The sequence below is a fragment of the Suillus bovinus genome (assembly GCF_016758785.1).
Source record: "Suillus bovinus strain UH-Sbo-P2 chromosome Unknown EDB93scaffold_2, whole genome shotgun sequence".
Lineage (NCBI taxonomy): Eukaryota > Fungi > Basidiomycota > Agaricomycetes > Boletales > Suillaceae > Suillus > Suillus bovinus.
In genome coordinates, this window is record NW_024542058.1 from 189526 (window position 1) to 209652 (window position 20127).

Below are 20127 nucleotides of genomic sequence, written 5' to 3' on the forward strand. Positions count from 1 at the left end.
CGCTGATTATTGAGAATTACATTAGCTAGGAGTTTAGGGGGTTTCCTGAAAGGGTTTGGAACAAAGGAAAGCCAAACAAAGAGCACGCGTCCAGCAGTGAACGATAATATACTGAACTTCGCGAAAAGCCAACTCTAACGAGATTGTTCAGAGTAAAGCAGAGATGTCCAATATCGCCTCTCTTCTTCAAGCCTCACTCCAGCCTGCTTCCAGAAAAACAGCAGAACAGCAACTCCATGCACTTGCATCACAGCAGGGATTTCTAGCTCACCTCCTTACACTGATCCTTGACGGATCCTACGATCACTCAACGCGCTTGGCAGGCGGAATATATCTCAAAAACATTTCTAAACTACGATGGGAAGAGGTGCATGATAATCTGTCTTTGATCACAATCATTCATCTCATCTATGGTTCAAACAGGACGATGCACCCCTCCCGGAAGCAGACAAAGCAGCACTCCGATCCCAGCTCGTCCCAGCCATGATTGCGCTCTCGAATCCTACAGATAAAGCGATTCGTGCTCAAATTGCCGAGGCTGTCGCTCTGATCGCAGAACTTGACTTTCCAGCAAAATGGACTGATCTCATCGACGTGCGCTACCCGTGTCAAACTACGGGCTCGTTGTCTGACGTTTCCATAACAGCAACTCATCTTATCACTATCAAAAACGGACTACAGCATCAATGTCGGGGTCCTACAGACCGCTCACTCGATCTTCAACCAATGGCGAGCCCAAGTTCGCTCGGACGAGTTATTCACGGAGATCAACTTCGTGTTATCGCGTTTCATGCAACCCTTCCTTGATCTTTCCAATCAAACTGCGACCATCCTGCTTTCTTCCCCTGCCCCACCTAATATCGCTATCGTAACACAAGCCCAGATCATTCTCGTCGATATATTCTATGACTTTACGTGTCAAGATCTACCCCCGGGTATCGAAGATGCTCATGACTCCTTTTTTGCACCACAAACGGGACTCTTTCAGCGTTTCATGTCATGGGACCCACCAGAACTTCGATCCGATGTGAGCAACGTCTTTGCCCTCCATTGTCAGCTACTGACCTATTATTTAGCCTGATGAAACACAGCCATCGCTGCCTGCTCAGTTGAAGACCAAGATATTTGAGATTGGCGAGGTTTGCAGCAGGTCGGAAATAGGCGAACAAATACTAACATATGCAACAGCTTTACATCAAGCTTTTCCCAGACCAACTATCACGCTCGCCTGCTGTCGAGGGCTTTGTCCAGAGCGTATGGGAGCTCATTGGATCGAACAAGCTCCCTGGTGTCGCGGACGACTCTGTACGCTTTCAAGTTTTTTGTTTTATTTTCTAACGACCTCATTGGCATCGGCTTACCAGCTTGTCTCTCAATCTTTGCGTTTTATATCCACCGCAATTCGGTCGGGTTACTATAAATCGCTCTTCTCTTCGCGCGATACCATTGCGTCTCTCGTACAAGGCGTCATTATCCCTAATATTGGACTACGCGACCATGAGATGGAGCAATTTGAAGACGAGCCGCTCGAGTTCATTCGGCTTGACTTGGCTTTTGGTGGTAACGCATCAGAAGTGGCAACCCGGCGTCAGGCAGCCGCAGACGTGCTGCAAGCGCTAGTCAGCTCGGGTTACCAAGCCGAAGCTACGGAAATTGTGGGATCTTGGATCACCTCAGGATTGCAGCAGTACAATTCGAACCCTGCGCAGAACTGGAAGTCGAAGGATAGTGCTATATACTTGCTCACTGCTGTGGCGACAGAGGCATCGACAACACAGGTGAGCGAGCGTCAGTTTTTGTCGATGAGTGCTACGATCTAACGTCAACGAAAGCACGGTGTCACGTCGACGAATGCATTGGTGGATGTCGTGAAGTTCTTTTCTGAGCATGTGTATCAGGATCTCCAAGCACCGGCTGGCAGCATTCATGAAATCCTCTATGTTGATGCGATTCGATTCCTTTTGACTTTCAGGAACCAGGTATTTGCATTTTGATGCGAGCTAACGTTTCAGCGCTAATACTGCTACCAGTTGACAAGAGATCAACTTCTGTCGGTACTCCCTCTGTTGGTGCGACACTTGAATGCGGACCACTATGTTACATATACATATGCTGCGATCACGATTGACCGTATATTGTACATCAAAAAGGGGACACAATTGTTGTGCGTTTGGATTTGTGTGACAGAGGCCTTGCCTTATGCTCTGACCACAGATTCTCTCAAGCCGATATCCACGATCTCGCTGCTGACTTGCTCAATGCACTCCTGAATAAGATAGAAGCTGCCGGTCCTCCTGAAAAGGTTGCCGAAAATGATCACCTGATGAAATGTAAGTAAGTCACATACTGTGCTGGCTAGTGCTGACTCCCGTGTGCAGGCGCGATGCGCATAATCGTCGCCGCACGTCAAACTCTCGCCCCTGTCTATCAACAAGTCCTCCAGCGACTGGTCAACATCCTTGGTGTCATTGCAAAGAACCCGAGCAATCCCAATTTCGACCAGTACATCTTTGAAAGTATATCGGCGCTGTTGAGGTAGGTCTTCGCTTCATACTAGGAATCCTGGCCAATACCCTGTTTGTAGGTTTGTTGTGAGCGGTACACCTTCCACTTTGCCTACGTTCGAGCAGACGCTCTTTGGTCCCTTCACGTTTATTCTTCAACAGGACATAGACCGTAAGGAGCTCAAATCTGGCTTATCCCTCATCTCTGACTTGACCACCTAGAGTACATCCCCTACGTTTTCCAAATTCTCGCTCAGATGCTAGAAGCTCACACCACTGGCGTGCCATCCGAATATCGCTCCCTCCTCCCCTTCCTCCTGACGCCTACATGCTGGCAACAAAAGGGCAGTATCCCTGGTCTCGTAAAGCTCCTCAAAGCATTCCTTGCCCGCGACGCTGCCGAGATGGTCAAGACAGGGCAGATCACAGCTGTGCTGGCCGTCGTCCAGCAACGCCTGATACCCTCCAAAATCAATGATGGTTGGGGCTTTGAACTTCTGCAGGGTGTCGTGCAGTATGTACCTCCGTGAGTTTTTGTGTTCTTGCTATATGGTGAAATGAGAATTTACGGCACTGGCTGGTTAGTGTGCAGCTAAAACAGTACTTCAAAGCAGTCGTCATGACGCTGCTCACAAGGATGCAGACAAGCAAAACGGATAAATATGTATATCTTTTTTCCCACTTCCTTCTCTTCACAATGGCCATCAATGTTGACGGACTTGGGCCGGACTACGTCATATCCGCTATCGAAGAGATACAGGCACAGTAAGGCACATACTGGTCTTCAAATCTGTCACATCGTTCATCTATCTCATTTTGCAGGCTTTGGTCGCAAATTCTCGTCAACTTCATCGTCCCGCAAGTGCCAAAGATGCCACACAAAGACAGGAAAGTTGCAGCTGTCGGCCTTATCCGCATGCTTACGCAGAGCACGATCATGCTTACACCTCCGAGCACGCACAACTGGTGAGTCGCATCACCTCACCTCACTTCCCCATCTTAACACTAACTTGCGTCCCTTTCACAGGCACCCAGCCTTTGTCTCCGTCATCAAGCTCTTCGGCGAGCCACAGTATCTCGGCAAGTCTAAAGACGAAGAACAAAGCACTGGCATAACAGAGATCGACTTCGAGGAGCAGACTGCGGGGTATCAGGCTGCATATTCCCGACTCGCTGCCGCAGACGGCGCACATGTGGACCCCGTGGCATACGTGCGCGATCCGCAAGACTTCTTAGGGCAGGCGCTGGTGAAGGCGGATCCACGCGTGAGGGGGTTGCTAGCTGCAGGTGATCAAACGGTAGTGCAACCGTTTGTGCAGGCGCTTATTGCGTCTGGGTATGCGGTCCAGTGAATTATATAGTTGTTATGTCTTCGCAGTATCATTTGTATGACAGGGTGGACGACACTACACTTGTGCTAGTGGATTGTAACGTATGTAGATAGCTGGGCAAATGATACCGATTTGACTTGAGCAGTTGCGTAGAGTTGCAAGTAAAAAGGCATGGATGCGCGCGATTGACCTAGGCCCAGGCAGTCAAATACTCGTACAGCAAGCATCTTACATCGAAGCCGAGTTGTGCACGAAAACATGGGACGGGTAAGCCGGCATTTCAGAATAATCGTGCATGTCGAATACCAATAAATAGCGTTAAGCATCATAGCGCCTTCAGGGCCGAATACATACTACAACGCTGCGGGTTCCTTGAGCTCAAGACCTGGCAACGTCGGAATGTATATAAAGATGGTGAAGATGTTAACTCCGCGCCACCATATTCGTGGAACCTCCGAGGCTGCTAGCCTGAAGAACGCCCGTGCTCGTCGAGAACAATTTAATCTAAATGGACTGAAAGAGTTAGAGTTGAAAATAAGGTAATAGTGATGGAGAGCAAACGCCCAAGTTTAATGTAACATGGCATCAGTTGAGGTGGATATGGAAGACGTTTTCATGAAATAGATCCTAGGGCAGATCGAGTCGTCGGGGAAATACAGGTTCCGAGGGGCTTTCAAGTAACATTGACGAGTAACGGCCTCCTAGTGCTCACAGAAGTTGCGAGTGTATGACCAAATGTCGGGCACGTCAAAGAAAGGCGTAGGATAATACATTGGCATGCCGTGGAGTTTGACGAATCTAGTGTAAAGGAAGTCACATTCCTTTACCCCATACTCGTCAAACTTCAAGAGTTGTAGATGCTTGGAAGTAGGAGTGAGATTCAGGTTGTCTGTCACAATGTTTGGGACTAAGTGCAGCTGCACCGCGTGTTCATCTTGCATGCCAGGTAGAAAGGACGATACTCGTACCTGTTCGTGAAAATTGGAAGCATCACGGATGCTGGCGTACAGTTCGTCAGCAGCACTGGTGGATACTCAGCAATGCAGCTCTGAGATGGCACGATCGTACGAATATCACGCAGGACGTCAGAGGTAGGCACAGGTGTAGGATGATGCTCCGAATGAGCACGGACTCCTCCAAGTTGCTGACGTCGTCTAATAGAGTGTTTACATCACCCGGAGGAATTGTTATGCACCGAGTCACAAAATAGAAACCCATTTTTGGTAAACCGCTTTTGAAAGCACGATAATCTGACTTATCGGCTGAACATCCTCAGCCGCATACCTATTTAGATTTCTTGGAAAGTTTTCCTCGCCTGCCCCACACTTGCCATGCGGTATTATGAACAAAGATATCCAGAAGTCGACGAGCTCGTCATGGTCCAAGTCCGCCAGATTGCGGAAATGGGTGCATACGTCAAACTGGTCCGTACCCATTCGCTCGTACCCTATTCGTCACGCTGATCCATCCATGTCAAAAAACAAAGCTCGAATACGACAACATCGAGGGAATGATTCTCCTTTCAGAGCTTTCTCGTAGACGTATCCGATCGATACAAAAGCTCATTCGTGTTGGCCGTAACGAAGTCGTAGTGGTACTTCGTGTGGATAGGGAAAAAGGTGTGTCGGTCTTCCTGCCCTAGCTATCCTCAAATGAACTTAGTTTGATCCCCGTGTACAGGCTACATCGATCTATCAAAACGTCGTGTCTCCCCTGAGGACATCATCAAGTGTGAGGAACGGTACATGAAGTCAAAAGCTGTCGCATCGATCATGCGGCATGTCGCGTCAAAGTTGCCATCTATGGATGCAGACGCTGCTATTTCACCAGAGGACGAGGCGGTGGAGAAGGAGACGAAGAAAGTTAGGCGTGCGGCGAAGAAGGACAATCCTGAGGAGGCTGCGGCTGCCATAGCTGCTGAAGAGGCCGCCGCTGTGCCGCACGATGGCTCGAACGAAGAAGAAAGATTGGAAAAACTGTATGAGCAGGTGGCCTGGCCACTTGGTCATAAATATGGACACACATACGATGCGTTTAAGCTTGCTTTGACGTGCGTACTTGGTATTCCTTTTTTGCTTGCTGCAGTGGCTGATGAGACTAGCGAGCAAGAGACTGTATTTTCCTCCTATTCCGAACCCTGTCTCACCAGCAGCCATCTCCATTCTTATGGGCACCATCGCACGGACGGTTGACGCCTCAGCCTATCAAGCTGCGCGCCTGATATCGAACTGACATGCTACACCCCTGCCGGTATCGATGCCATCAAAAAGGCCCTGAGGGCAGGTGAAGCACAAAGCAACGAGACGGTGCCGATCAAAGCCAAGCTTGTAGCCCCTCCACTATACGTTCTCAGTACAAACGCAACAGACAAGGTCTGCCTTTATTCTTCCTTGATTACAAAGCTGTCTGAGAGAATCTGTAGTATGCTGCTGTTGATCGTTTAGAACGTGCGATCGAGTCGATTCTGAGTACCATCGAGGGTCAAGGTGGAAACCTAGTTGTGAAGATGAAGGTCCGGTGCAATTATATACTATACTTCATCTATATTCTGACTCTCTTCCCTATTTTCCCTTCCAGCCAAAAGCTGTCTCTGAGACGGAAGAGCAGGATCTCGCACAGCTCATGGCCAAAGCAGGTCAAGAGAATGCAGAAGTCTCTGGTGATGAGGATGACGAGGAGGGGGTCCAGTAGCTGCAGTACATTTCTCGATTCTTGTTGGCAAGCCACGGTAAACTGGACGAAGCTATCAAATCACATCTAACTACATCATTTATTTATGGTTCGCGTCAAGCTTGGCGGATGCAGCGTAAGCGGCATATCAAATGATAACTTGTGATTTTCCTGCACAATTCAATTGCAGGTTATTGTGTAGGGACTTTCCGATCTTCGACTCAAACTACCGTTTGCTGATAGTGAAAGTGCATACATGTATACAGCCATCCTGGTCTTCACATCGATTGCCATCGGGCACGATGGTATACGACCTCGCTTATTTCCCCAGTAGCTTGTGCCCAGGGGACAGAGTAGCCAAGTAGACCAGCGGATCTTAGTACTTACGAGATCAACGATTTCGCTCTGGAACCCTCACTCAGTCCAAACTTGTTTTGATTTCTGCGGTAGACTTTTCCGCAATGAAACGGAGCGACCTAACGAGTCGTTGTAGTATACATATATACTTGTCTGAACTCAATGTCCCAGCGGTATTGATTTTACTGGAAGTTCAACTTGGATGCGTTTGGTCTATGTGTCTCGGTTGCAATAATGTACAGTGCAATGTTTATGTCCTACAAAAGGGTTCGGCTTAGGATTGTATTAAAGCAGTCTCGCAGTACACTCACAGCTAGCTTCAAAACCTGCCTCAATGGGCATCACACAACGTAGCGCGGGAATAATGCTAGAGGGACTGAAGTTTACATCATGCCGATTCTGAAGCGATGGTGTAGATGCTGGGACAAGCGTACTGCGATGGAGTCGTCAGGTACAGTCAGCACCAGAAAATATTGGGATCGCCTACATCGTCGTTATCGACCAGTTCCCGTAGCTCAAGACGAGAGTTGAGACTTGTTGGGGTGAGACTTTGGTTATTGAGGTGAGAAAATGGACTTACACGCTGAGAAAACTATTTAGATAACCTGCAATGCGGGTGGATAAGTTTATAGTGAAATATAAGCGGTGAACTCACAGTGGCTCATGAGGATGTACGGTACAAGAAAGGCGCCATTGCGGGGGCAGACGAGAAACTAAAAGGAGGAGTTTGTGAGTGCCATCGCTTTCCCGTCGAGATGCGTACCAGTATGAGAAACAGTGTGACATCTATACTGAAATGACGAGTCAGTTGTGGAACAGTGCTGTACGGGAGACACGATTACGTAGTTATCAAGCCTACATTTACAACAAGCACAGTCAATCTAGTGATGAGACCGCCGAGTCTTGACAAAAATAAGTATGTAGGACTGAAAAACAATGGACGGGACGGACCTTCCTATCCCGGTTCGGGACTTGTGAAACAAGTACACTTGCGTAGCAGCAATGAGGAAGTCACATGCCATCGAAGACAAGTAAAAACTAGAAGCGGGCAACTGAGGGTCGCGTAAGGTTGTGGAAGTTGATAGATTTGAAGGTGAGCTTACGTTGCTAACGTGAGTGCTATCCCACAGGGGATCACGGACACTTGAAGATATGTGAATGAATGTCAATTAGTCCGGTATTGGACCGAGTAAACTCACGTTTTGACAACCATCGCTGCGACCGGTTTGAGCAAGAGATGACATAAAGCGGAATTTAAGCGTACCTCCGCCAGATCCTGTAAGTCATGTGAATCAGCTATGTCACGCTCACAGTAGACGATTATTTCTTTACCTAGCGCAGCCAATGCCAAAAGGACCTGGAGAAGCCGATACATTGAGTAAACTAGGAGAGGAATAGAGACTTTGGAGACTTACTATGAAAAACGTGACTATAATGTTTCCAAAGCTAACTAGAGAGTTTTGAGTGTAAATTCTCGAGATTGTTGGGTTAGACCTCACGTCGCCATATACGGTGAGCATATGTCCTAAAAAGCGGAATGGGTGCTTATCAGGAAGTGAAGATAAGAGACGACGTACAGTTGCACGAGAAAAGCTATTATTGACTATGATAGAATGAGGACGCTTCTGATTGAAAGGGACGTTGGACAACTTACAGTAATGCCCATTGATGCCTGTAATGAGTTGTTACGATACTGATATGATGAAAATAAGAAGGGCTCACCTCGAATGTTCTAGTCAAAAATGAATATAAGTGGAACGGCAGGTGGGAAATGACATACTTTGATACATGTGATGACATTGTGATGTCACCTGGCCAAGCTATGGTATAATGATATAGTGATGCGGCGACAAGGGCCAGCTGTGCCGTATCTAACACCCTAGGGAACTTGATTCAGAGTGCAGAACGAGGAGTTTCAAGTGACGAACCACAAAAACGCTACCTGAAAAAGAGGCTTGAGATTTGGAATTGGGTATGGTGATGTTAGGTGCTTACCAAGGCCTTCATTGACGATCTGTCTTTTGGAAAAATTCGGAAATATCGCCAGGTCTGGGCGAGAGTAAAACCATAGAACCTAGTGAGAAGATAAATATGAAGGGTGTGAGGATAAAGTGTAATAAGCTCACATGCTAGAGACGATGACACCTGATAGTAGGGGTGAGTAGGATGTGATGAAGGGAAGGAATGTGATACTGACCGATGAAATGTGAAGCGAGGACGGAGAGAGTATCGTTCATGGTGGGGAATGTAAGGAGGGAGAGGGGATGATGAGGGCATAAAAGACAAGTTGAGGATCATACATGCCGTGGTCTACGGAGCGCTTCGACGAACGACATGAACGACTAGAGAAGTTAAATTACATGGAAGGGGACCGTAATATCATGAATAAAGCCTAATTTAGTTACCGTCCGAGGAGCAACTTCATTCCGGCTAAATCCGAAAGTTTTGACCAGGTACAAAGTGCACTTGACCGTCCGAGCGCTAATTTTGTTGACCTGAATTAACTGTCCTTGACGCATTCGGCAGGGACTAGAACGCATCACTTCCCATGTTCCGCGACAGTGCAAGTTCAGCCCGGAGGTAGACATAGTGCTCTGGTACCAGAGTTCTCTACGACCGCTGCTCCAGAGAGGCTTTCTCGCGACTCGATCTTCTCTCTTAGATCTATTTCAAATAGAAAACACGATGAATACTCTCGGCATCAAATTTATCGACCTATTTTCATATAAAACAAGGGGTCCAAGCTATAAAGTATAAATCCCAGCCAATAAGGTTTTAATTTTTTGAAAATGTTATGCCTCCTCCATATTTTTATAATGAGTAGAGCAGTCCTGCCGCTGTTATCGACGATGCAATCACAACGTTCAGAGAACGCTCAAGCGTACCAGAATACTAATTCTGATTACTCAAGGCTACTGAGGATCAGAGTACTCTCTATGTTCGCCATTCCCCTTTTGCATACCGCGATGATCGATGTTTCAAGACGAAACATATAAGAACAATATCCGAGACAGTGACAGAATCCACCTTCCTCTACCCCAAGACAAGTCCAAGAATAGGGTCCTGGAACAATGACAGAAAAAAACATCTACCCCGTAAAAGTGGCCAGTCGCGGACATACCATATGATCCATCCCATCATGGCCTTCGACCCTCGTATTGTTATTGGACCGATGCAAGTTGGTTCGCTCCTCAGTGCAGTATTCTACGGCTGCCTCGTTTCCCAAATTTACTTGTATTTTAAACTGTTCCCAACAGATCCTCGAGGCTTTAAAATCTTCGTAAGTTGTAACCGATTTTTTTTATCAATATTCACATTTAGCTGCAGGTTATAGCTCTTGGGTACGGTCTCGCCTCTCTACCAGTCTCCAGGTTGTAACTCGCATACGTGTCTTAGAATTTGGCAACTAGGCCACTTCATCTGCTTGGTTGCTACGCTATGGTCCATGACAGTGATAGCCTATGATCACCCATCCATACTCGATACTCTTCCACTTGGAACAAAAATTATCCTCTTGCTCAGCAGCTTCACGTGCTCTACTGTGCAGGCAAGTGTCGACAATATTCTCAACAACACAAGTCATGTCTTGTTTTTAGGCATTTTACACCATCAGGCTCTGGAAGATTTCTAATATCGTCATCCTACCACTTGTCTCAGGAATGTTAGGTATAACTGCGCAAGTTGCAGCTTTCATTTTCGTCGTCCGCGCGTTTAATATGGCCAACCTCGAGACGTTCGGAAAGGATCAACACTTCATCATCACATTCGCAGCAATATCTCGTTCGGCATCTGACATTTTCACTACCATCGGTATAGCCGCAACAACCCTGAAGAAGCGATCATTGTACGTTTCGGGCGCTACAGCGACAACTAGGTTAGCTGACCGGGTAATTGCGTGGATGCTTGGTAAGAGTATTACATTATGATGTCGATTATAATGACCTGGCGATAGAAACATGTTTGGTAGCTAGGTAGGTCTTTCGCGCCAGGCCTTTCCAGTTTTGAACGTCTTTGAAGTTTGTTGACGTTTTCGATCGCCGTCCTGGTAAGATATGCTTACATCCGAGCTTGCTTATATCGCTAAATCAATGCTTCAGCTCCTTACTTTACCCAACAGTTAGTTGCATTTTTTCGTGTTTTTTGGGGGGGAATTCATGCCTATTAGATTCCTGGTTTGGTCTATATCTCATCAACGCCAACCGTAAGTCGTCGCTCAAATTAATGAAGAAAGTGATGCTAATTATTCAACAGTAATTGCGAATTCGCTATTGGCATGGTAAGACAAATCAACTTTTCATGCTGTAAAGATTGATTTATTCTGAAAGGCTCAATCGCCGATTCATGTTCATGCGTGAGATGGACTTAACAGTATGCTCGACTATCAATTTCGCCGAATGAGGTCTGTCTAGACAAGGCCACCGGTCTCTGAAATCTGTCTTGTCCCCTCTATTTGACAGGGGAGATGACGACTCATAAAATTCCTTACATCTCTTTCCAAGTATCACCTCACTTGTATCACTAGTAGTTCTCGTAGTCGAATTGTGTATCACTCCCTGTAGCACCAACTCCCGTGGCGTTTATGCATCCCTCGTGTATGACTAACTTGAAAAGCTGCGTCAACTGTTCCTCTCAATCACGTGGTGACATCATCGGCTGCCAGCACAGTGACCGGGATTCACATAGCCGCAGAGTTTCAGGCGGAATTTTCAAGTTCACAGCAGATAAATTTCAATTCGGAGACCATCGATTCTACAACGCTTTCGCCTCTACCATTATGAGCTACGACCTTGGAAAAGCCGTCGGTTTCAAGTCCCAAGATCAACCAGTGCGTTTCAGTCTTACAGTAATATACTACTACTTGCTCATAGTATGTACTAGGTTTCGTGGACTCGTAAAGACATCATCACGTATGCTCTAGGAGTAGGCGCGAAACATGACGAGCTGTCTTTAGTATATGGTAAGTAAATGCGTATCCTTGTTTGCTCCATACATGTTGACCCGACTTCATAGAGCTTGGTAATGTCACGGTTGTTCTAGGCATGCTTACGTTCGGTCATTGACGTTTTCTGCAGACAAGTCATGGGGACCACTACCGACATATCCTGTGGTGCTTGCACTTAAAGGTGGGCTCGATTAGACTTCCAGGTAGTGGACTAAAGGCGTTTACATCAATAGGCGATGACCAGGATGTCACTTTATTCGCAGCCAGAAAGGGCGCTAAGCCTCTTCCGGGTCTTCCGAAGCTGAACATCAACAGGGTGGTGAGTAACTCGCGAACTTTCTCATTCAATCCGTCTTCACAAGGCATGCAGGTACATGCAACCCAAAGCATCGAAATCCTGAAAGAGCTTCCGGTGGCCAGCGGATCAGGCTGGAAACTCTCTCAAAGAATAGTCGGTGTACACGAGAACAGTGCGTTCATGAAATTTATAAGCGCATCTTCTAGCTAACAATATTTCAGAGTCTGGAATCATCATCGACAATGAATCCATATTGCTCGACCCTCATGGTGTTCCTTATGCGAAGCTTTATGTGAGGCGCTCGCCCAAGTTGAATTTTCGCTATGCTGATCCCGTTTATAGAGTTCAGCTTTTTACCTTGGTTCAAAGGCCAACGGAGACAAGTTTTCTAAAGTTATTGCAGCCCCGCCTCAGGCGAAACCTGTCCCTAAGGACCGAAAGCCGGATTGGGTGGTTCGGGACAAGACAACACCAGAGCAAGCTCTTATTTACAGACTGAGCGGCGATTACAACCCTCTGCACATTGGTAAGCTCTTTGCATATGTAATGGTTTTTTTTGGACTAAGCTGCCTATCAGACCCGGAACTTGGCAAAGTGATGGGCTTTGGTGGTGTGATTCTGCATGGGCTGTCAAGTTTTGGGTTCGCTGCAAGAGGTTTGATTCAGGTGATAGCTAACGGGAATTCTCGCGCTCTGACGGTCTTTGGCGCGAGGTTTACGTCGCCCGTAAAGCCTGGCGACGAGCTCGAGACGTCGGCATGGGAAGTTGGACCTGGTCCGAACGGCACCTCAGAAATCACGTTCATAACGAAGAACTTGACATCTGGCAAAGTGAGATGCTTCGTTCTGTTTCTCGTCTTGTTCTAAACAGTTGGCGCAGGTTGTGTTGGGCAATGGTGTTGCCTTTATTAAAAAGGCAGAAAAGAGCAAGTTGTAGTCGAAACTTTCTTTTTGTTGTGTTGGGGGTATGCATATATGTATATATTGACAACAAATCGTGCTCATGTAAATTCTTTTCAACTTGTACATGTTAGTTTATATATCTGTCGTGTTATTCTTGTGTTCGATGATGCAGCGACCTAACGACTCCTAGAGAGATTCCTTCTCAAGCTTCGTCCTCAACACCCTTCCCCGATCTAAAATGGCATCGGCTTCGAGATAACAACCCTTCAGCCACCGAGTCGTTTCACCATACGCATCCGCACCAGAGCCATCATCAGTGAATGAAGTGCGTGCGTGCAAAACCCGCCGATTGTCGAATAGGACAGCATCGCCTTCGCGCAGGGTATACTCTAGCATGTTCAAAGGGTCATCAAGCAGAGCAGCGTAGCATCCCAATGCGTCGTAAAATGCGGGAGGAGTCGAATCTAACAGCAGAGGAGCTTGGAAAGGCGGCGAATAATTAATGTGCTTTATTTCTGGCATTGTCGGCGAGTCAGTGCGTATTGCTGGGGAAGCGAGTTCGATAGTGGAGTGCTCGTAATGAAGGTGATGTCCATCGTTGATGTAATGGAATGGAACCGGTGTAGTAGCCAGGGTATCAAAGTCCTCTGGATGGGTCTTGCGCAACGTCTCTGCAGCGCGGAGACCATCAACAAAACGCGAAGCACCACCTACGACCCGATTGCGAAGGCAGTGGAGAATCTGATATCGAGGAGGATGTTCAAAGTATCTGTCAGATCATGAGAACGTCATCGAGGCAGCGTACCGAAAATACATACAGGAGATCCATATGCATACCTAGGTCAAGATTAGTATAGGCGATATTTTTGCTGTTACGGATGTTCTTGACATCCCACAACTCCCCGTAGAAGGTTTCGCGCAGTTCGCCGAACATATTGGCAAGTTTGCGGAGCTCGCATGTCTTGTTTGTGTGCTCGGTGTTCGGGACACCTGTGACGAAGAGCAGTCCATAGCGCGTGAGCTGTGTGATGGCAGAGAGAAGCTGGGAAGGCTTGTTTATGGCTTCGTAGCTCATATAGAGGTCGGGTACTTGGGAGATGGTAGATACATTCCAAGATATCGGTTGCATATCTTTGTGAAAAGACGACAGTCGCGGAGATGACGAGTAGCGTTCCAAGAAAGAATGCTCGTAGAACGATTTGTGATTATCTACCCATTCGACGTGTATGCCACTGTCCTGGAAAGTTACGCCATAAGGGATGGGACAAATATCAGCGGGAATGTCTGATGTCCTATGAAGCTTCTGAGATGTAGAAGGATGCACGCAGGCTGCACATTGGCAGGCGTCTCGCAACCATCTATGAGGAAAAGAAGCACCGAGAGCGGGAACAATCAGCTTGGAATCTGTTGTCTGAGCTTTAGCTTCAGTATATGTACGGCGGAAGGAAGGAATAATCTGTCTGGACAAGCCTGAAGTCAGGAACTGATGTGCACGCAGACCGCACTGATATCCCTTATGCATCTTTGGTGTTATAAAATTCGGCTCCCCGGCATCTAATTACATAACGAACTTGGCTGAAGCAAGTTGTTTGGATCCAAAGCCTTTGCCAAACAACCGCCTTCCTCTTTCGGATAGCACATTTATAAACTTGTTAGCAACCTAACTTAGTTCAGTCCACTTCAACTCGAACGTAGCAACCGTTTCCTGTCTGCTGCTAATTTGAACGCCGATAGATCTTTCCTGGTTGTTTTATCATCAGGACATTTCTTTCTGTATCACTGTTTTTGAGGTGTCACTATACCACAGCAAACACTCTGTCCAGTTGCCTCTAGTCTGTCATTGACCAGATACCCGTTTCACAGTCACCGATGCTCAGCCCATCTGGCTCCGAAAACTCCTTTGTCTTTCTTGAAGGAAGTCCGAAGCCAACCCCACCTCCATCTTACACACAGCCGGATCCACTTTTAGACAAGGTCTGAGGCTTTGAGCTCAGTGTAATATCAATGTCCAATGCTAACTGCGATATCAGATTCATCCCTCTCTGTTGCCCTCATACATACCTGGCTCGACTCGTACATACGCGCATGATTGGTCTCGAACTGGGACAGGAGGAGAAATAAAGCTCAACGGACGGCACTTTGTCGATTCCTATGGGCGTATCTGCAATTTACGTGGCGTCAACGTGTCTGGTTGCAGCAAAGCGTAGGTTTTGTTCTTCCATGCATAAAAGACAATGCTAAACATCTTGCAGCCCAATGAACCATGACCATGGTGCATTTCCTGGTGACCATGAAGTCGTTACATTTGTTGGCCGTCCATTTCCACTGGAGGAAGCACCTGAGCACTTTGCGCGTCTTAGAAGATGGGGCTTAACCTTTAGTACGTCTTCATGCAGTCTGATATTCTGCTTGTTAACATTTCGCTAGTTCGCTTTCTCGTGACTTGGGAGGCTGTCGAACATGCAGGACTGTACGCATTAAAATAATTTCTCGATCATATCATTAATGCAATCCTTACAGTGGCATATATGACAAGGAATATCTGACATACGTTCGCAAGCTTCTTTTATTGTTGCCCTCGTTCGGACTTAGTGCGTTCGTCGTCGTCCATCAAGACGTTTGGTCCAGGTATTCGGGTGGTTCTGGCGCGCCAGCATGGACCCTCGATGCCGTTGGATTCGACCTACACGCACTAGAAGAATCTGGGGCTGCATGGTTGCTAGGAGTAAAAGGTGGCGGCCACGTCGAAGCGGAACGTGGTATATGGCCCTGCGGATACCAAAAGTTGGTCGCCGCAACCATGGCGTATGTTCAGTCTAATCTATTGCTGCAATTATGTTGACATGGGATTTTATTCGACCAGCACCTGCTTCTGGGCTGGTGATACCTTTGCGCCCAAGTTGAAGATTGTCATGCCTGATGGTCAGACAAAACCAGTCCAGCAATACCTCCAGGACGCATTCTTGGATATGTACGCTACAGTCGTACAGGCTCTAGATGGTTTAGACGGAGTCATTGGATTCGAGGCAAGTTTGTGCAATAATTGAATTTCATAGTACTAATCTGAAACAGATTATGAACGAGCCACATAGAGGGTACATAGAATTGCCTTCGTTGCACAAGTTTGACTACAATACAGATCTGCATCTTTCACATGTCCGTGCGTACGCTTGGATTATATTTTGCATTTAAGCTACTAATGACTGGCTATGTACAGCATCCGCTTTCGAATCTTTTCTTCTTGGCTCCGGATACCCTACTCTCGTTGCCCACTGGACGCGCTCGTTCCCTTTCCCTACTCGTCTCACTTCTCGAAGTGTCCTAAATTCTGCTAGTCGGAAAGCATGGCGCCCCGATGGTCCGACGCAAGGCATGTGTGTATGGGAAATGCATGGCGTCTGGGGGTGGGACAACAGCAAGAACGAGGGCGTCGTTCTGCGCGAAAATTATTTTGTCAAGGACCCTATGACTGGTCATAAGGTGTGTGCGCGCGACGGACCGTACAGTAGATGCTTACACGCTTGAAGGTCGATTGGTACACCGATTTCTATTACCCATTCCTTAAACGGTGGACAGATCGCGCCCGGAAGGTGATGTCAAGCGATAAAATGTTTTTTGTAGAGCCAATCCCCAATGAGGCATGTTGCGCAATATATCTCTTATATTTGCTGACAACTTTTGCAGTTTTGTCCACCATCATGGACAACGGAACATCAACTTCCCAACATGGTGTTTGCCCCACATTGGTTAGTGAACTGTTGTCTCAAGAGTACATTGCTTATCTCGGCTATAGGTATGACCTTAATGCGTTATTCAATAAGGCTTTTGGGGATTTCACGGTGAACGTGCAAGGCTTATCTAGGGTATTATTCTCGGTAAATTATACATGAGTTTTCGACGCTTATATTGTTTTCTAGGGAATGTTCCCGCTGAAAGCCTTGTACTGGGGTCAACAAGGCGCGAGAGAAAACTATTCACTCCAAATCCAGAACATCGTGGATCACGGCTGTAAAGTACTCGGCAAGAGGCCTATTCTGATCGGAGAGTGTGGTATACCCATGGACATGAAGTAAGTCTGACGATGCCATTAGTATCTATGCCTGACGATGAACGGTCACAGTCACAAGGAGGCATTTGAGAGCGACGACTGGAAATGGCAGGAGAGGATGATGGACGCCATGATGACAGGTCTCGAGAGATCCCTGGTCGGATTTACGTGTGTGCCGTGCTTCCTGCATGATCAATTATTGATATGCTTTTAGCCTGTGGAACTACAACCCCGACAATAATGACATTCAAGGTGATGACTGGAACGGGGAAAATTTCTCTTGGTTCAGTCGAAGGCGAGGATTACCTCGATCACTGCTCGATTTGGACCAATTCTCATTCACGCTGGATAACGGCGCCCGCATTTTGCCTTCTATCGTCCGACCATACGCAGCAAAGACTGCTGGCATACCCACCCGGTTCGAGTATGAAGTGAACACGGGCACGTTCGTTTTCGAGTGGAGGTCGCCCGAGTCCAAGGACAATATCATTCTTACTGCTCGAGAGACTGAAATTTTCGTACCGTCCCTCATCACCTACGGGAGGAAGCTAGTGGTCTCGGGCCTCAGCGCCGGCGATAAGTATACTTATGATGAAACTCGACAAACTCTTTTCATCGTCCCTCAAGATGGTAGTTCGGGTAGGATGCACAAGATAGCCGTCTCGGTGGACCCACCGCTTCGCCCTCAATTCAAGGTCAATACCTTTTGGGGTGACTTCGGAGAAGCTATCTTATCTGGACTGGTGATATTTGTGATTCTGTTTGCGGTCATCAAGTATTACTTTTATATGTGATGCTGAGGTCACTTGGAAGATTTTATATCTTATCTGTCTCCTCAATTTTATCGTTATATCTGTTGATTACGAGTGCAAGCAAGGACCCTACGACTGTCATCCAGCGATTCGCAAATTCCGAAAGTTGATCATTAAGTCGGCCGTGAGACCTAAAGTAAATCCTGCAGCAGGCTATATTTGGCACCCAGTATCGATTGGACCTTAGGAAATCGGTGTGAGGACAGAGTCAGGAATTGCGCGACCATGTGACAGTCGCGATAAGTTCATTGACGTGGGTGGGAGCAATAATGAGATAGAGATATAAGGAGCCTTCTTCAATACCACTATCTTCATTCATTGCATTCGCAAAGTACATCTCCTGCGATGGTGGAACCAAAGGTAGAACTTGCATCGATCTCGCTCTTCCGTGCGACGCCTGCACAAATTGAAGAGACACGACGCCGAAGGTGGCCACACTTGGGTGGTACCCTGAGTCTTGCGGAGTACATCAAGCGAGATGAAGATATGGATGTTCTAGAGCATGCAAAGGAGGGGAAAATGATCACCTGGTAAATATGACATTTATCAAACAGAAGAGAGCTAATGAGGTTGAAAGGGTCCTGGCACCACGGGAGGACCCCACGACACTCGATTTCATGTGTGCTTGTAGGACGTAAGCGACTCGAGTACCCTCGACGGACGAGCGGATTTCTAATCTTTACGGGGCCAGATATAAGCGAACAAGTCTCGTTGCTTACCCTCCTTCCTCTCCTTCTGAACCCAACTCAGTGCACGAAACAACCTCATACGGCGTTGCCGCAGTCTTCACCCCGCCCTCAAAACGCGGGCGCGGCTATGGAAGACACATGATGCGTCTCCTGCATTGGGTGACCGCCTCACGTGATAATCTTCCTGGATTCCCAGAGGCGTGGGGCACACCACCGGAAGAGGTAGCGGATGCTGGTGCGGGGCTATTCTCGGTGTTATGGAGTGATGTTGGAGAGGAATTTTACCACTCAGCGGGTCCTGGGGGTGAAGGAGGGGGGTGGGAGAAACGGGGACCGGTGTCGACTGTATGGGAGGTGGGCACGGAGGAGGGGGATGACGAGGGATGGGAGTGGCTGACGCAGGAACAGCTAAAGGGTCTTTGGGACCATGATGCTAGGTTGATTAGGAAGGAGCTAGAGAACATGCTGGTGGAGAACACGCTGTACGATGTGGGGCGCCCAACGGCACTTGTGACATGCTTGCCAACAAGTGGTGTCGCAGCATTTCAAATCCCTCGAGCGACGTACGGCTCGAACTTTTCTATGGCAGGTGGATTCTGGGGTGTACGGTCCTTGAGGAACCCAGACACATACGCAAGCTGGAGCGTTGAAATGCAGCCTCACCCACCCACGTTGATCGTCACGCGGCTCCGGGCCAGCAAAGACACGTTTCCTGGATTGATCGCAAAAATCAAGCAGGCGGCTAGACGAAGTGGAATTCGGAAAGTGGAAGTGTGGAATTTGCAAGTACGATTGAGGGACGCTGCGGAGAAAACAGGTGGGCAGACCTTCATACGAAGCGAACATTTGCCACAGATTGTGTGGTATGGACCTGGGATTACGAAGGACGTGGAGTGGGTGCACAACGAAAAGTAAGTGCTGCTATAAAAATGACGCGTATACGTGCTTAACATTTTCCAACAGGTTCTGTTGGTGTTGATGCGGCATATTTCCATAGGCTCGTGTGCTGTTGCTTCTCAAAAGTTTTGATAGATTGAGATTTTGAGTCCTGGTCACTAGTACCCCTGGACTGCCAAGATCTCTAGTGCCAGTGGATTCCAGTTTGGAAAACATCAATCTCAACGTCAGAGATCATTTCCAAAAAGGACCCGGCACCCTATGCACACGTGACCTGAATTAGACTTTTCACTTCGTAAAATATCGAACATGCTTGTCAACTTCATCATGATCGAGTTTCGTCGTAAACTACACGACACAAAAATTGGGACGTCGACTACAAATTTTTAACTCAACGGAAGATATACAATCTACGAAAGGAGCCACAGGCAACGGTTGATTTTCCTGACAACCTAAAGGTTTTCCGAGATGTATTGAAACAGCCCTGCGCTTTGTCGCTACAGTTGAAGGTTATCAATGCGAATCTGTCCTGGAAGCATGCATGGTACGTGCTTAGACTTATTTGACAACCGTGATGCAGTCCTCAATCGGATTCATGGAGCAGGGCCGTAGCCAGGAGAGCCCCATCATATCCCCTTCTTACACACACAGTTGTCGACACGCCCAAGGACACCTT

General features: G+C 47.4%; 8 protein-coding genes across 8 annotated transcripts; 6 read left to right on the forward strand and 2 right to left on the reverse strand.

The window, feature by feature from the left end:
* The first annotated feature begins 98 nt into the window (after positions 1-98).
* EDB93DRAFT_1114622 (CAS/CSE protein) lies at positions 99-3976 on the forward strand. The gene is made up of 15 exons (XM_041448250.1): positions 99-367; positions 424-594; positions 647-1027; positions 1077-1139; positions 1189-1305; positions 1365-1778; positions 1833-1979; positions 2031-2164; positions 2215-2330; positions 2379-2535; positions 2585-2676; positions 2727-3030; positions 3090-3269; positions 3327-3470; positions 3532-3976. The coding sequence occupies exons 1-15, from the start codon at positions 164-166 to the stop codon at positions 3854-3856; spliced, it is 2949 nt and encodes a 982-aa protein (XP_041312988.1). The 5' UTR covers positions 99-163; the 3' UTR covers positions 3857-3976.
* Positions 3977-5166: 1190 nt separating this feature from the next.
* EDB93DRAFT_1237455 (eukaryotic translation initiation factor 2 subunit alpha) lies at positions 5167-6526 on the forward strand (the record flags this gene model as incomplete). The annotated part of the gene is made up of 6 exons (XM_041451416.1): positions 5167-5259; positions 5322-5454; positions 5516-5885; positions 6045-6207; positions 6258-6347; positions 6413-6526. 6 exons carry the CDS (start codon positions 5167-5169, stop codon positions 6524-6526), a joined length of 963 nt encoding a protein of 320 aa, XP_041312989.1.
* A 724-nt stretch (positions 6527-7250) lies between these two features.
* On the reverse strand, positions 7251-9099 carry EDB93DRAFT_1245068 (uncharacterized protein; the record flags this gene model as incomplete). Its single annotated transcript, XM_041452272.1, has 21 exons — positions 7251-7295; positions 7350-7395; positions 7443-7467; positions 7518-7575; positions 7626-7653; positions 7705-7764; positions 7814-7914; positions 7966-8005; positions 8062-8077; positions 8127-8138; positions 8195-8219; positions 8278-8312; positions 8362-8387; positions 8440-8465; positions 8517-8534; positions 8585-8594; positions 8643-8741; positions 8791-8804; positions 8858-8936; positions 8989-9007; positions 9060-9099. 21 exons carry the CDS (start codon positions 9097-9099, stop codon positions 7251-7253), a joined length of 822 nt encoding a protein of 273 aa, XP_041312990.1.
* Positions 9100-9815: 716 nt separating this feature from the next.
* Positions 9816-11456, forward strand: EDB93DRAFT_276009 (uncharacterized protein). The gene is made up of 10 exons (XM_041455933.1): positions 9816-10142; positions 10190-10203; positions 10259-10409; positions 10459-10768; positions 10815-10833; positions 10880-10907; positions 10960-10978; positions 11028-11063; positions 11114-11138; positions 11188-11456. The coding sequence occupies exons 1-10, from the start codon at positions 9987-9989 to the stop codon at positions 11258-11260; spliced, it is 831 nt and encodes a 276-aa protein (XP_041312991.1). The 5' UTR covers positions 9816-9986; the 3' UTR covers positions 11261-11456.
* EDB93DRAFT_276004 (MaoC like domain-containing protein) lies at positions 11352-13115 on the forward strand. Its single transcript, XM_041455932.1, has 10 exons — positions 11352-11687; positions 11741-11819; positions 11873-11878; positions 11935-11985; positions 12038-12123; positions 12175-12274; positions 12324-12394; positions 12445-12628; positions 12680-12933; positions 12983-13115. The coding sequence occupies exons 1-10, from the start codon at positions 11442-11444 to the stop codon at positions 13037-13039; spliced, it is 1134 nt and encodes a 377-aa protein (XP_041312992.1). The 5' UTR covers positions 11352-11441; the 3' UTR covers positions 13040-13115.
* A 63-nt stretch (positions 13116-13178) lies between these two features.
* Positions 13179-14532, reverse strand: EDB93DRAFT_1217904 (uncharacterized protein). The gene is made up of 2 exons (XM_041451093.1): positions 13824-14532; positions 13179-13774 (listed from the first exon to the last, which is right to left on the reverse strand). Exons 1-2 carry the CDS (start codon positions 14525-14527, stop codon positions 13192-13194), a joined length of 1287 nt encoding a protein of 428 aa, XP_041312993.1. The 5' UTR covers positions 14528-14532; the 3' UTR covers positions 13179-13191.
* A 100-nt stretch (positions 14533-14632) lies between these two features.
* On the forward strand, positions 14633-18029 carry EDB93DRAFT_276164 (glycoside hydrolase family 5 protein). Its single transcript, XM_041455934.1, has 14 exons — positions 14633-14979; positions 15036-15208; positions 15258-15385; positions 15433-15475; positions 15526-15810; positions 15869-16031; positions 16078-16165; positions 16223-16485; positions 16533-16643; positions 16690-16751; positions 16799-16868; positions 16923-17074; positions 17126-17221; positions 17268-18029. Exons 1-14 carry the CDS (start codon positions 14875-14877, stop codon positions 17845-17847), a joined length of 2319 nt encoding a protein of 772 aa, XP_041312994.1. The 5' UTR covers positions 14633-14874; the 3' UTR covers positions 17848-18029.
* On the forward strand, positions 18030-19742 carry EDB93DRAFT_276244 (uncharacterized protein). The gene is made up of 4 exons (XM_041455935.1): positions 18030-18395; positions 18443-18499; positions 18557-19465; positions 19518-19742. Exons 1-4 carry the CDS (start codon positions 18211-18213, stop codon positions 19531-19533), a joined length of 1167 nt encoding a protein of 388 aa, XP_041312995.1. The 5' UTR covers positions 18030-18210; the 3' UTR covers positions 19534-19742.
* Positions 19743-20127: the final 385 nt, after the last annotated feature.

What these genes read in the sequence shown, in the direction of transcription:
- EDB93DRAFT_276164 (XM_041455934.1), top strand. Translation starts at nt 14,875, where the DNA reads ATGCTCAGCCCATCTGGCTCCGAAAACTCCTTTGTCTTTCTTGAAGGA. An exon ending in TAGAGCCAATCCCCAATGAG is followed by an intron (nt 16,644 to 16,689) that starts GCATGTTGCGCA and finishes CAACTTTTGCAG; the next exon opens with TTTTGTCCACCATCATGGAC. An exon ending in GGTATACCCATGGACATGAA is followed by an intron (nt 17,075 to 17,125) that starts GTAAGTCTGACG and finishes GAACGGTCACAG; the next exon opens with TCACAAGGAGGCATTTGAGA.
- EDB93DRAFT_276244 (XM_041455935.1), top strand. Translation starts at nt 18,211, where the DNA reads ATGGTGGAACCAAAGGTAGAACTTGCATCGATCTCGCTCTTCCGTGCG. An exon ending in GAGGGGAAAATGATCACCTG is followed by an intron (nt 18,396 to 18,442) that starts GTAAATATGACA and finishes TGAGGTTGAAAG; the next exon opens with GGTCCTGGCACCACGGGAGG. An exon ending in TTCATGTGTGCTTGTAGGAC is followed by an intron (nt 18,500 to 18,556) that starts GTAAGCGACTCG and finishes TTACGGGGCCAG; the next exon opens with ATATAAGCGAACAAGTCTCG.
- EDB93DRAFT_1114622 (XM_041448250.1), top strand. Translation starts at nt 164, where the DNA reads ATGTCCAATATCGCCTCTCTTCTTCAAGCCTCACTCCAGCCTGCTTCC. An exon ending in AATGGACTGATCTCATCGAC is followed by an intron (nt 595 to 646) that starts GTGCGCTACCCG and finishes TTTCCATAACAG; the next exon opens with CAACTCATCTTATCACTATC. An exon ending in CCTCCGAGCACGCACAACTG is followed by an intron (nt 3,471 to 3,531) that starts GTGAGTCGCATC and finishes TCCCTTTCACAG; the next exon opens with GCACCCAGCCTTTGTCTCCG.
- EDB93DRAFT_276004 (XM_041455932.1), top strand. Translation starts at nt 11,442, where the DNA reads ATGCATCCCTCGTGTATGACTAACTTGAAAAGCTGCGTCAACTGTTCC. An exon ending in AGCTGAACATCAACAGGGTG is followed by an intron (nt 12,124 to 12,174) that starts GTGAGTAACTCG and finishes CAAGGCATGCAG; the next exon opens with GTACATGCAACCCAAAGCAT. An exon ending in TTCCTTATGCGAAGCTTTAT is followed by an intron (nt 12,395 to 12,444) that starts GTGAGGCGCTCG and finishes TCCCGTTTATAG; the next exon opens with AGTTCAGCTTTTTACCTTGG.
- EDB93DRAFT_276009 (XM_041455933.1), top strand. Translation starts at nt 9,987, where the DNA reads ATGATCCATCCCATCATGGCCTTCGACCCTCGTATTGTTATTGGACCG. An exon ending in TCACGTGCTCTACTGTGCAG is followed by an intron (nt 10,410 to 10,458) that starts GCAAGTGTCGAC and finishes TCTTGTTTTTAG; the next exon opens with GCATTTTACACCATCAGGCT. An exon ending in ATATCTCATCAACGCCAACC is followed by an intron (nt 11,064 to 11,113) that starts GTAAGTCGTCGC and finishes ATTATTCAACAG; the next exon opens with TAATTGCGAATTCGCTATTG.
- EDB93DRAFT_1217904 (XM_041451093.1), bottom strand. Translation starts at nt 14,527, where the DNA reads ATGCATAAGGGATATCAGTGCGGTCTGCGTGCACATCAGTTCCTGACT. An exon ending in GGTATGCATATGGATCTCCT is followed by an intron (nt 13,775 to 13,823) that starts GTATGTATTTTC and finishes ATGATCTGACAG; the next exon opens with ATACTTTGAACATCCTCCTC.